This window comes from Mytilus californianus, unplaced genomic scaffold (assembly GCF_021869535.1).
Source record: "Mytilus californianus isolate M0D057914Y unplaced genomic scaffold, xbMytCali1.0.p SCAF_2, whole genome shotgun sequence".
Taxonomy (NCBI): domain Eukaryota; kingdom Metazoa; phylum Mollusca; class Bivalvia; order Mytilida; family Mytilidae; genus Mytilus; species Mytilus californianus.
In genome coordinates this window covers 34,544,563-34,558,497 of record NW_026262668.1, presented here as the reverse complement: position 1 = coordinate 34,558,497, position 13,935 = coordinate 34,544,563, and the positions used below count along the sequence as shown (strand labels likewise).

General features: G+C 33.8%; 1 protein-coding gene across 2 annotated transcripts; it reads right to left on the bottom strand.

The window, feature by feature from the left end:
* Window positions 1-1,619: 1,619 nt before the first annotated feature.
* LOC127729750 (uncharacterized) lies at window positions 1,620-9,828 on the bottom strand. 2 transcript variants are annotated; one of them, XM_052237622.1, is made up of 4 exons: window positions 9,696-9,828; window positions 7,876-8,304; window positions 5,272-5,437; window positions 1,620-2,898 (listed from the first exon to the last, which is right to left on the bottom strand). In XM_052237622.1, the coding sequence occupies exons 1-4, from the start codon at window positions 9,696-9,698 to the stop codon at window positions 2,048-2,050; spliced, it is 1,449 nt and encodes a 482-aa protein (XP_052093582.1). In that variant the 5' UTR covers window positions 9,699-9,828; the 3' UTR covers window positions 1,620-2,047. The 2 variants fall into 2 exon arrangements, with proteins under 2 accessions (XP_052093582.1, XP_052093583.1); XM_052237623.1 differs by lacking the exon at window positions 9,696-9,828 and adding an exon at window positions 9,507-9,546.
* Between the last annotated feature and the right edge of the window lie 4,107 nt (window positions 9,829-13,935).

The window sequence follows — 13,935 nt, the reverse complement described above, 5'->3', positions numbered from 1 at the left end:
TAACATATCATCTGCTCCATCGTATGGTTTTATACATCTCAATTAATACGTAACGCTTGTGCATGTTCACACTACATGGACTTCATTAACAGCCTGTAAAATGATGTGGATGCTTAAGCATCTGAGTATACATGCAAGCTACGCCACTGATAGGGGTGTGCTCCTTACACTTATACTGCTCCAACAGAGTTATAAGGAAGACCAACTGAAATCGTCCCCATCACGAATTGATTAAGGTGGTACCAAACACATTGACTAAAATTAATGTGGCTCGTTTAATTTTCATAAAATTTTGACAAAATATTAATTTGACCCTTTAACAAAAATATAAAAAAAACTTGAACCACACACTTTATCGGAAAAATTTCATTGGATATATAGCAGTTTGACAAACATTAATTTTGATCACTGAGAAGCTTAATATTTCCTTAACAAAAGAACGTGATTAAAACGTTCCGCTGATTTTTACAGAGTTATCTCCCTGAAGTGTTAGGTACCACCTTAAGCGATACGATGTGTCGGTGTCTCAATTCATTATTGTCGCCGAGTCTGTAATTTTACTGATTGTGTCCTGTTCTTGATTGTGACATTTTGACTGAATGTGAATTCGCAAGGCGGATGATGCGTGCATAGCAGGAGACGCCTGCCCTGTCGTCTGTCGACTGTCGACGCACACGGATTCGCTCTTTTTGGGGTTCATGCGATTACCTCAGGTTTCGTTTCTTATGTTGATTTGTCTCCTCATAATCGACTTACGAGATTTGAATATTGGTATTAAAACTACTGTTGCCTTAATCTATATTACGCGCGAATGAGACATTTCGTAAAAACAACAATACATTACAATGCTGTTCTATGCACCCTACGATTGTTGTAGTTGATGTTATTCTTTTTGTGTTTTGTCCTGTTCTTTACGAAAAAGTCTGCTTCAGTACTTGAATAGTGTACATTATAATTTTGTCTTTGTTACCTAGACGTAAAATTCGATTATTTTGTTCAGATTGTGTATTAAAATACTTATTATATTCTTCATAGAGGCGCACTAGAGAGCACAAAGGGTCCCCCCATTGTGGAGTCCCCTAGTTTGTAATCTCCTTTTTTAAATCCCTGATCAGCTTCTGGTACCCTCAGGCATAGAAATCGTCTTTCACATTATATTTCCTTTCATCAATATCTAAATTACACTGGGTAAACCTATGGTACCTTGAAACGATCGGGATGTTGTGTAGGAAATTTGAACAGCCACTGGAAAATGAGGATATGTCGGATAGGGACAGAAATTTTGCCTTGAAATAGGCCACCTATGGGCATTTCATATGGTTGTTGCAGGAGTTCTTGAACTTGCAGTTAGCTTGACAATCACGCTACACGAGGCATTGATTTAACATCCTCATTCTGATCGGACTTGGCTCCGCATTTATAAATCCAGCACAATCACACGGACGTCCCACTTTTACAAGGATTTGAAGCCAGACGAGAGAAGTCCAGAGATTTCCATATTCTATACCCCCAAACAACCCTTAGAATTTTCGAGAGCATGAAGAAAAAAATTATTTTGACCCAAGCTGCGACATATAAAATTTTTAAACTCGTATCTTCATCCGTTACAATTAAAAGCATTCAAAGATACGTTCTATATTGAAAATCAAATTTGAATATAGTTCTCTAAACAGACTGATATAAAGCTGTCAAAGTCAAATAAAATACGAAATTATACAAATAGAAAAATGTGAGGCTACAATTCTGCTTCAACTGAAATCATTGCACTTTTATGATACTACTTGTGGAAGGTGTTTGCAAACACATAAGACATTCGTCGCGCTATTTTCATAACTTCTATTGCTCATAAGTTTTGTTGTAACCTCTCAGTTCAAAAGCGGCATCCATTGCGTAAAATCACGCATATCACTGCGTTTTCATATAAATATGTTACTTGTTATTTGTTGACTACCTCCAGTCAAAACTTTTCCCTTGGTTAAACATATTCAGTCTCAGACGTATTCAACTGTTTTTTTTTCAGTCTGAGACATATTCAACTGTTTTTTTTTCAGTCTGAAAAATGAACTCCATTTTTCTCACTACTGCTTTCTTTCTCATCATCATCCTTTTCACAATCGTCAGTATCAGTTTTGGCTTCCTCACATCCGGAATAAGATAGTAAAGATTCGGGGTTATTTTTTATGCAAGTAATCAAACGTTTAATTTCGTCCTTGTTAAACTTTAATATTTGAGGATCGCTTTCCATAAAAATGTTTTGTTTTTGTAAAAAGAAATTTGGGAACATATTAAGATTTAGTTGTGTCTGTATTGTTTTCAGCACGGCTAAAAACCAATCCTGCTTTTGTTGTAACTTCCCAAGATTTTTTCGGTACTGAAAAAATACAGCATGGTTTATGACTCGATTTGTCACTGCATGGAGGCAAACGACGTGTTCTTCTTTTATCGCATTTATTAGCACGATTATATCTTCAAATAGTCTTTTTGGTTTCAAAGTATTTAAGAAACCAAACGATCTATCTTCCAGTTGCCCAATATGTACTCCCCAGCTTATTTCAATGGTTGGACTACATCTCATCCCTCTGGACCATTTTTCTAGTCTTGCTTCCAAAAACAAAATCTCTTCACCTTCTTTTATTCCATTATGCACATCCTGAAGGAATTTTGATTGTTCGTCATTATAAGGTCGTCTGCTTGGGATTGGTGCATTTATATATAACTGTTTCGGGACTTCTGTTAGAGAAAAACAGGGAACCAGATTAATTTTGTAATTCTCTTGAGGATCAAAACCAATGATATGCACCCAAACGGTACCATCCTCAGCCAAACTGGTTTCCAGGAAGGCAAGTTTCTGTGTTCTTTTGTTTTCCACTTCAAGTTTTTCACAAGCTTTTATCAACCCTGAAATATACAATATAAACTTTTACGATATCAGAAAAATAAATATCTACTTGACTGAAAATCATAAAACCCGTATAATATTTTGCTATTGTTTGTATGATATATTCTGAATTTAATTATAAAAAAAAATATCATACAACATAATAAAAACAAAAACGGTACCAATTTTACAGCACCAGATGCGCATTTCGACAATAAATGTCTTTCCAGTGATGCTCGAGGCCAAATTATTTTAAAATCCAAAACTTGTTAAAAATTGAAGAGCTGATATAAAACTAAAAAGGAAAAAAAAGTATATCCAAAGCCGGGCAAGGAATCAGAGCTTTGAGGGAGATATGTTCCTTAATCTAATCTTTTTAAATTCAAACTTAATTTAATTGTCATATAAATGAACTTATCTGATTATGTGAAAAAATAAGCATTATGTATTTGATGGTGCTTTTAGTTCGGTTGACAGTTTTTACTTTTCGACTCTCTACTCTACACTTCCTCACAATCTTATTAAACAAAAGAAAAGTTTTTCTATCTAATCAAATGTTCGTTTGAAAAATGTGATAACAAATTTATTTTCTGCAACTCAAACGAAGCCTCATTCTTTAATGAAAAAAAGGTAAATATACCTTTTGTTTACTATTGAGACACTTTTGTAATGTAAAATCAACAATCAATTATTATTTGTGTCTCTCCATAGGTACAATATGGTAAATGATACATTTCTATGAGTACTATATGGTAAATTATACTCCATGGGTACAATATAGTTTGAAGACTTCTCTCGTCTAAGAGGTGACATCTATTTTGACTGTGCGGGATGTATAAATACGCAGCCACGCCTGGTCGGAATGCGAACGTTAGATCAGCAGCCCCGTACTTGGAGAGTGTCACACTTTCTACTTGAAAATGAATACTTGAAAATAAATCTTCGAGGGACGTAGATGACCTATTGCTATTTTCGGCTAAATCTAACGCCCCTGTACTTAAAATATTGTTCAACAATTTAACATCTTCTCATAATTCAAAATGCAATATGCAGCGCTACATTGTTGTTGTTGACGGCATTTTGATGCGAAATTTGTCAAATTTTGCATTGACGTCGCTAACCAAAATGAACTTCTTTGTACAGTATCGGAAAGACAAATAAACTCATCATAGGTACCAGGATTTGTACGCCATACACGTATTTCGTCTACAAAAGACTCACCCGTGACGCTCATATCAATAAAGTTAAACAAGCCAAATAAAGTACGAAGTTGAAGAGCATCAATGATAGTTCGTGTCAACACAGAAATCCTGACTACTGGGCTGATGATACCCTCGAGGAGGAAACTCCACCAGCAGTGGCATCTACCCAGTGATTGTAAATAAACTCACCATAGTTATCATGATAAAAATGTTTGCGCCAGACGCATTTTTCGTCTACAAAAGACTCATTAGTGAAGCTCGAATCAAAAACATTAAACAAATTTAAAGGCCAAATAAAGTAGGAAGTTGAAGAGCATTGAGAACCCAAAATTCCGAAAGGTTTTGCCAAATACACACAAGGTTATCTATTCCTTGGGTCGAAAATTCTTAGTATTTAAAAAATATCAAAGTTTTGTAACAGTTAATTTATAAGCATGATCATATCAATCATAATTCATGTCAACACAAAAGTGCTGACTACTGAGCTGGTGATACCCCCGGGCAAGAAACCTCCACCAGCAGTGGCATCAACCCAGTGGTTGTAAATAAACTCATCATAGGTACCTGGATTAAAATTTTGTATGCCAGACGCAAAACATAGCTTAATTTCCAACATAATTTTCATTTTCGCTTAACAAGGTCCTTAATTCTTATACATTTTCGGGACAAATACTCGAAAGTCTAAACCTGTCAAAATTGCATTTTTAAACTACATGCAGTCGTTTATAATTGTGTGTGATCTGTTTTGAAATAAGACATATTATTGTTAGATCTTTCAAATACACACATTTGGCTGTGTGATACTATGAATTCAATTAATTAAAGATGGAATGACTTTTTGAAAATAGCCCTGGTGTGAAATAAATTAAGGAGAAATTCGTCCGACCTCTATTCGTTTCCATGTGCCACTGTTGCTTTAGAATTATGATTAAGCATAATTTGTCTTCTGCACGTCAGTTAAACTTTTAATCCTTAGTAATTTTCTGCTTATTTATTTCAAATACTTTCCAGTAATTGATACACAGCCTTTACATTTGTAAACGAGCAAGCTTTGTTTACTTTTCTTATTTTTTACGGAATTTTTTTATTCAGCTAAAACTTGTTCATCAACACAATCTCCAAAGACATTTTAGGAGACAAATGAACAAGTCCAAAGAATTATATATCAATTCATGCAGTGTCACATCTTACCTCTGTTGAACCAGTGAAGCACAAAGTCAGGTCGTAAAATTCCATTTGCGTCGAGACAATGTCCCCATTCATTAACGATGTTTAATCGTTCTTCTTTTGTGGTTTTCTTGTTTATCTGAACCAGCATTCGATGTGAAGGCAAATCCCCCGGGGATTTGTAGGCTACCTACAAAAAGTTATTGTCTGTGCATAAATAAGTTGATACGAACAACGTCGGCATATATGAAAATTAATTAGTTCGAGCTTTAAAAAAGAGAGAAACTGATTAACAAAACTTTCAAAGATTTTTAGAGGAATCGCTTGGCGTATAATGACTTGAGATCCATAGATGGTTCATAATATTTTTAAGTTTTTGATGCCAATCCTAATCCATAATGGCTGCCATCGTAAACCATAGTTTAAGATAGAACTATACGAGAAATACATACAAATAGCTGCGCTTTTCAGAAACCGTCTGAAACATTTAATCCAAAATCATACATACATGAACAAAGGCTACGTGTTCCTCTTAATTTAAGTTTAAGGTCCCTATATAAAATCAAAGATAGCCACCACTGTTTGAATCATAGATTATATCATAAAACCATATTGGATATACATACACATAGCTTCTTCTGAGAAATGGTCTCAAACAATTTCACTTATACTTTAACAAATGATACTAGGATGATCCTATTCTAATTTTGTTTTTGTTCCGTTCACAAACAATTTCACTTAATCTTTAACAAATGATACTAGTATGATCCTAATCTAATTTTGTTTTTGTGCCGTTTAGAAATTTAAGATGGTTGTTAACGAGAAACACAGATTGACATAGGGCCCTGTGAAAAAGACTTATAAACAGGGTTTTTTTCTCAGGAAATTTATCACATACATCTAAACCAAATCATTCACAAATAATACTAGGGTGGTGAACACCATACTAAATATACATTCAAGTTTAGCCCATAATATCAAAAAAAATACTTGTTAGTCTTGCGCTAAAGAGGAAAAAAATATAGGGGATGATATTTTATATGATCAAACATGTATTTTGTATATAACATTGGTGGCATTAAATTCAAGATCTTGGATTAAGTGCAGATTATAAGGAAGCGTATAGTGCTTTCATTGTGGTTTTATCTTGACTGTGATTTCTAATGAGAAAAAAAAATGCATTTTAAAGTTATTATTTAAAGTTTCTTTTCAATTCATTTGTTATTTATACTATTTTGAATACCTGTATTATTGGCGCAAATCAAATGTTTAATTTTGGCGCAAAAGAAGTTTGGTATGTGGCGCAAATGAAAGATTTTGTTGGTGCAAATCAAATGCCAATTGGCACAAAAGAAATATGGTATGTGGCGGAAACGAAAGATTTTGTTGGTGCAAATCAAATGTCAATTGGCGTAAAAGCAAAACACCGCTTCAAATCAGTACTAGGTAAAATAATAATGCTAGGTGAAATAAAAGAACTAATTAAGTTCCATTGTCCCCCGCGTTGCACATATTTTATCTATCCACGGGTAATAGCAAAAAAAAACATTAGTTCTTTAAAACTTTTTATACATATCTGAAAGAAATATATACTTAAAAGCACTTAAAATGCAATTTTCCACATAATTAATATCTCCAAGGGGAGACATATGATTCTGGAATATTCTTCATCAAGTGCACTCGATAACAATAGTTGGAAAGCCGACATAATAAAACATTTGAGAGTTTAAAAACCATAAGGGTCTAAACAGAACCGCCAAACCATCTATATATGGTCAACTTTACTATGAGCAGCATCATTTGTTTTAGTACTAATTATATTTGTGAACTGGATATTTACAAGCTGTATCAATTAAACCATGTCAGTAACGAGTCACTTGATATTGCGAGGATTTTATTTTGGCGTAAAGATAAACCACAAGCAACAATACCGACCAAATGATATATTACTAATTTGAGTAAATTGATACTATCGACTTCATCGTCACATAAATTACACAGCGAGAGTAACCCATGAATTGATGCTTTAGATTTGCCAATTTTCGAGGGTTACACCTAGAATGTTGACATTATATATTTCTGTGTTGGTTGTTTTGTGGGGTATGCCTTATTTGCCCTCAAATATCAAGTCCATTATTTTAAGATAGTTTCAAGTAGATAACTAAACATGCGAAAAAGTGAAATAGAACTATGTTTGTCAAATTTTTCAAATGAAACGGTAATGCACTCCAAATAACGTAAAATTAGAGAGTTTGTTGAAATTCGAAAAAATGTTCTGGATTTCAATCAAATTTAGACCTAGGAAACATAGAGCGCAGGGTTGGACACACTAAATATTCAAGTCAGAAATGATCAGATATGTTATTTGTCAACACATGATCTATATGTTTCTGGACCTAAAAAGCAATAGAAATTGGTCTGTTTTCATTGGATTTGGTAGTAAATTGAAATCGATATAACGTCATAAAAGAACGCTGTTACGAAAAAAAAAAAAAAGAAGATATTTTTGTTTCAGCTATATTGATTCATTGTATTAATAGCCATTCCATCCTGTAATTTTAGCTAGAAACAGGCGCCATATTAGGCACTAAGTTCCTCCAAAGTTTCATGTACGGAAATTATATTTACCATGAATGCGTTCATTCTGATAGGTTTTCTAAGAGGAACCAGTCCAACATAAACATTTTTATCTGCCGCTCTGAAATCACAGAGATCAGCTTCTCTCTCTGTGTTGCGGATGTACATTGGATATAGCCATTCATTTTCAAAAGCTACTTCTACAATGTTTGTTGCTAGGTAGAGGGCGCTTTTATATGCCTTTTCTTTTGTTCGAGTAATCAAATTTCTCTTGGTTTGCAAAACCTTTTGGATAAAATCATCAAGTTGTGGCTCGGGACTTTTTGATCGATCCTTTCCTTCTATATCGTTGAGATCGATGTCATCTTCCAACCAGGACATCGTTGTTGGCGGGTTTCGATATCGATATTTCGGCGTCAAATACCCACTACTTCTCACATGTTTGTAAGAGTTAATAACAGGTTCTGATGAGTGGTTATTCTGCAAAATAACGTGGTCATAAAATTACACTTAAGTCCGAAGACAATAATCAAATACAAATGCACAAAGCTTTATTTGAAGTCAAGACATGTTAAAATAGACAACACAATTTTGATTTTATAAACACAAACTGGCATCACAATAAAAATGAAACGGGGTAAGACACATGTAACTTTTTGTCTAGCGAAAAATACTGAGAGAACAAAAGTGATATTTGCTTAGTTCACCGACTATTTGTATAAATATAATAAATAATAAATTCCTCAATATCAAATAAACTCGACATCCGTTTTATTACTTGACTACCTCAACACATTCTCGGTTTTGAATGATTAATAGATGGATAAGTGTTAAACGTCTAGTGGCAAATAGTATCACGCGAATAGTATACGTTATTCTGGCGAAAACATGTTCATGTGATATGAATATGAATCCTTGCTAAGCTTAATTTTCAATGCGTTAGTTCATTATCATGACTCCGAGCCGACCAGTATTTGCTCTTACTCCTAAATTCCAGATGCTAAACAGAGAAGCAGCAATACCAATTTTTAAGTCTTTCGATTGACCATGCCGGGATTGAACCCACGACGTCACACAACCTGGTCGTCACACAACGGTGACGAGCATGATTCTGAACGTAACCACATCGGATCCAGGGAGTATAAAGTGAACACCCCCTTTCTTATGGCCAAAACTTTTTGAATTTTTTTATTGAATTTGAAAGCTGTCATCAGCCTTTTGAAAATTCTGGACCTACTATTGCTGTTAACCAAATACCAATACTAAAGTAATATCATACAAATATCAGAGTAAAGATAGAACAACCATTTAGCTGTAAAGAAGAGAGGATTTATAGTTTATGAAAAGTCTATATCCAAACAATTAGAATATATATTTTCTACAGGCGCTTTGGGGCATGGACCCCACTTTTTTTCCCCTTTTTTATTTCTTATTGGTGTTTATAATTCTGTTATACGCATGTGGTTTTTTTATTTTGTTACAAAGATACGAAAACCCAAATATCTGGTCCAAATGAATTTCAAGTTCTTACCAATTGATTTTCAAAAAAAAAGAGAATTTTTTTTTTCGTGTAGTATGAAAACTGTCTATCGGGTGGGGAAAACGTAGACGGTCTGTTTAAAAAAAAAATCATTTTTATTCACTGTTATTTTATATAAGAGCGTAAAATTGATTTTTCTTACCTTAAAGTCTCCATGTAAAAGCAGTCAATTTGAAACTAACTTAAATCTTTAAAAACCAATATACTTTAATGCAATGCAACAATTGTTTAGTCAAGTTACAATATTTATACTTCACAGACTCTTTTATCAGAAAATCGATTGAAGTTGCCTATTTCAAAAAATATGTTTATTTAAGATTCAAGCACTTACCATTATTAACTATAGTTCCAATACTTGATCAATAGAAAAATGAAAATTAAAATATTTGCTGCTCCATAATGAATACACACCGAGTTTGTTTACTAGGTGGTTCAATTTACATACAACATAAGCACAGTTAGTGGGTCGGATCATTGGTCAACATTAAGTATAATTGTTGTTTCATTATTTAGTTGATTTAATTGTTTTCAATGACAATGTACACTGGAGTAATAAAATTATTATCAAATAGACGAGAATAGAAAAGGTTGTAAAGGTCTTCTAGTAAATGACAAATGAATATACTGAATGGTACAAGAAGAATACGATAATAAATAAACAATTTAAAGACGATAAAATTATAGGAATCGAGAAGTACATGTATATCCTATCTCTTGTTTATTACATTAAATATTTATGTTGTATTTAAATTATATGCATTGTACAGTTCTTTTCTTTTCCAATTTTGATATAAGTTCAAATTTAAAATATCGGCAATTACAGATTTTAAAGTATACTCCTATTTGGTTCGCGCACAGTAAATATTACACGTCAAATCAGCACTGAGCACCGACTAGAAAAAAAAACATTCAAGCGACTGACAAAATAGTGTAATAGATTCGGATTTCAGATAGAGGTTAATTTTGGTCCTGATCAGATGTTTCAGTCTTCGATTCTGCTCGATTTAATTTTACATAAAAACTAATGTCCTTGATTAGGGAACGACCATTTGATTTACTGTGGGGATGGGGGGTTTAAAGTGAATAGTGAATAACTTGGCCTGGTAAGAACTTAAATTAAATAACTCCACAAGACAGGATTCAAAATGTAGAAAAAATGTGTACAAAAATGGAAAAAAAAAATCGCTCGCAGAAAAAAAATAAGCATGCGTAGCAACAGATGAAAAAATTAATCAATCCGGAAAATTCCTCCTGTCTCCAACCTCCTCCCCTTTTCCCGAAAATATCAAATGGTCGTCGCCTTACTAAATATGTACATGTACAAATGCAGGCATTCGATTAAGTTCCAAAAGAATATTTCCAATTTGGCAAGGTATGTCCTTTTGGTAGAAAGTTATTTCCGTGTTACGCTTGGGGAAGAACCATCAAACCGAGTACTGAAAGGACACACATTGTTGAAGATCCAGGTCACCGAACAGGTCAAAACAAATAAAAGATAAAAACTTTGTTCAATCTGACCTAAATTATGTCCTTTTGTCAATGGTGGATAGTTATGAATAAAAAAAAAGATATGAGGTATATGTCAACGAGACAGCATACCAACGACACAAAAGCAATAAAAGAACAGAGTTCCAATGTCTCCCGCGTTTCACATATTCTCTCTATGCAAGGTCAATAACTAAAAAAAATGTGTTTTCTAAACTTTTTAAAATTATCTTAGAGAGTTTCTGATATATTTAATATATTCATAACTCATTAAAAATCTTTGATCGGCAAGAATTGTACACATGAGAGCGCTAACGACGCAATTTTCCATAAAATTAATGTTTCCAAGGGGCATAACTCTTTAAAAAAATTATTGATCGACACTGATTTCGAACTCGTCCGACACATTGTTGATATAAACCTATGATATAAGTTTTTTAAAAATCTGGCAAGAATTGTGAGAGCGCTAACAAGACCGGACGGACGGACGTCCGGTATTTCTATCCCCCCCCTTGGAACGCGTTGCGCGGCCGGGGACAAAAAGACATCTTGAGGTCAACAATTGTCTTCAACAACACGTTTCTCAAATGACATAAAGAAAAGTTATCAACTAAGCTATAACAAAAGACACCCACTGATGATGACCCTGAATTGGGACAGACACGTGAACTTGTGGCTGGATTTCGGAAATTTGAAATTTCATAATTTTCCCCAATTCACATTACGGGCTTCCAGGAGTTTGTATTGCTCAATTGAGGTCATAGCCATTCATGAAGTTTTATTTTTATCATTGATTGACTGTTGTCTGGTTAATGTTAATGACCATTGGTAATATTTCCGCCATACTCTTATTGTTGTTTTTTTATAATTATACTGTTATGGTTTAACGAATTATTGGAAAATTTTCACAATGGTGTAAAAGGGAAGAGTTTCTAATATGATTGCAATCCCTCCTGTTTTCGTTTTGTTTATTGATTTTATCTCCATTTCAAACTTTATACATAAATTTTATAGACATTGAGTGATTTTATAGAATTTGAAATATTTTATAGATATCTACCTCTTGTCAACGATCTATATTGACCTCAGCATGTCGTTAAGAACATTTATGGTACCAATTTTACTGCACCAGATGCGCATCATAATTAATGTCTCTTCAGTGATGCTCGAAGCCAAGGCCATTGCAAGCCCAAAACCTAATACAAACTAATATTGATTTATTGTCCTTGTCAGTAATTGAAGTTGCTATGTTACAGCCAGCAAATTGTTACCAATTGTTACCAAGCGAAATGAATACATCTTAACCAAACTTATTCTGAGCTAAAATCGAACATGTACTTCCAAAACTAATACTAGAACATGAAGAGGCAACTTTTTAATATTAAGTCGTATGCTTTCCTATCACTATCACGCGGCCCTCATCTACCGATTATATAGCTTTTGCACAGTAAAAGTTTTGAGAATTGAAATTCCCAAACATCCTTTGGTAAAAGGAGGTGCAAATCCTGTTTAATACTAAAATGTCTATAAAAATTTCCTAAACCAGTCAAAGTCTCTGTTGTAGGAGATACGCAAGTGCGTATGAACAAAAGAACTATGCGGTATGGGTTTTACTCATTGTTGAAGGCCGTACGGTGACCTATAGTTGTTAATTACTGTGTCTTTTGGTCTCTTTTTGAGAGGTGTCGCATCGGCAAACATACCCCATCTTCTTATTTTTATATAATATGTAGATATGCATATTATGTTTTGTGAAAATTGGCCTATTGATTTTGGAAAAAAACTTGCCAAAATTTTTTTGAGAAATTGTATTTGTAAACGCAAAATATCCTTAAACTTTTAACACAGAGATATGTCTCGCCTTTTTGTGATTTTGATAATCAAAATAGCAATACTTTAACAAGTAAGTTATGCGAAAATTGAAGGTCAATGAACCATTACTGAAGATACAGGGCTAAACAATCTCAATGGAAATGAGATGTGCCAATGCTAATACAACTGCATATCAAATACCATTGACTTATCATAAGTCGTTCCCTTTAAACAAACCTAAACACAAACATTAATTTGTAAACTGTAAAAGTTTTAAAGTCAATGAACCCTGATGAGAGGGTGGGGCTATATAATCTCCATGGAAATGAGATACGCCAATTCTTATACAACTGCATACCAAATATCATTGACCTACCACTAGTGGTTCCCCATAAACTGACCTAATCACAAACTAATACATGTAAACTAAGCAAAAGTTTCAAAGTCAATAGACCATGAATGAGGGGGCAGGGCCAAATAATCTCCACGGAAATTAGATCTGACAATGCTTATACAACTGCATACAAAATATCATTGACCTACAACTAGTGTTTCACAAGAAACTAGACCTAATCACAAACTAATACATTGTTAATTCATATGTGTTTCTCGTTTCTCGTTTTTTATATTGATTAGACCGTTTGTTTTCCTGTTTAAATTGTTTTACACTAGTCATTTTGGGGCCCTTTATAGCTTGCTGTTCGGTGTGAGCTAAGGCTCCGTGTTGAAGACCTATAATTGTTTACTTTTTAAGTTTTTATACATTGTGACTTGGATGGAGAGTTGTCTCATTGGCACCCATACCACATCTTATTTATATTAATGCCGCCGCCGCCGCCGGAAACAGCATACATATGTCTCGCTTTTTGACTCCGTCAAGGCGAGACAAAAAAGCAGGCCAACGATATTTTGCCCAGTTGTTTTTTGATTGATTGGTGTTTGCTTTAGGCCGCATCATCGCAAAAAAGCTAATCACGGCGAAATCCAAATATGTATATAGGTAAAATATGTACAAAATTATGGGTAGGGCACGAATTGAATTTTGCACCGTTCTAATCATAATATGTAGACATGGTAGATGTGCAAATTGGCCTACTAAAAGTATTATTTTGGTAAAAAAACTGAGCTTTTGTTTTTAAAATAAGAAAAATACCGTGTCTGTACCTGAATCACTGCATGCAATTGATTGAGGTATCATGTATACTGAAGCATAACAGAGAATACCCTTAAGTCATTGGAGTCGAGAAAACTTTGACGACCTTTACCTTATACAA

Coding starts and splice junctions, on each gene's coding strand:
- LOC127729750 (XM_052237622.1), bottom strand. Junction 5,438..7,875: donor TCAGAATGAACGCATTCATG/GTAAATATAATT, acceptor AACTTTTTGTAG/GTAGCCTACAAATCCCCGGG. Junction 2,899..5,271: donor GCTTCACTGGTTCAACAGAG/GTAAGATGTGAC, acceptor TGTATATTTCAG/GGTTGATAAAAGCTTGTGAA.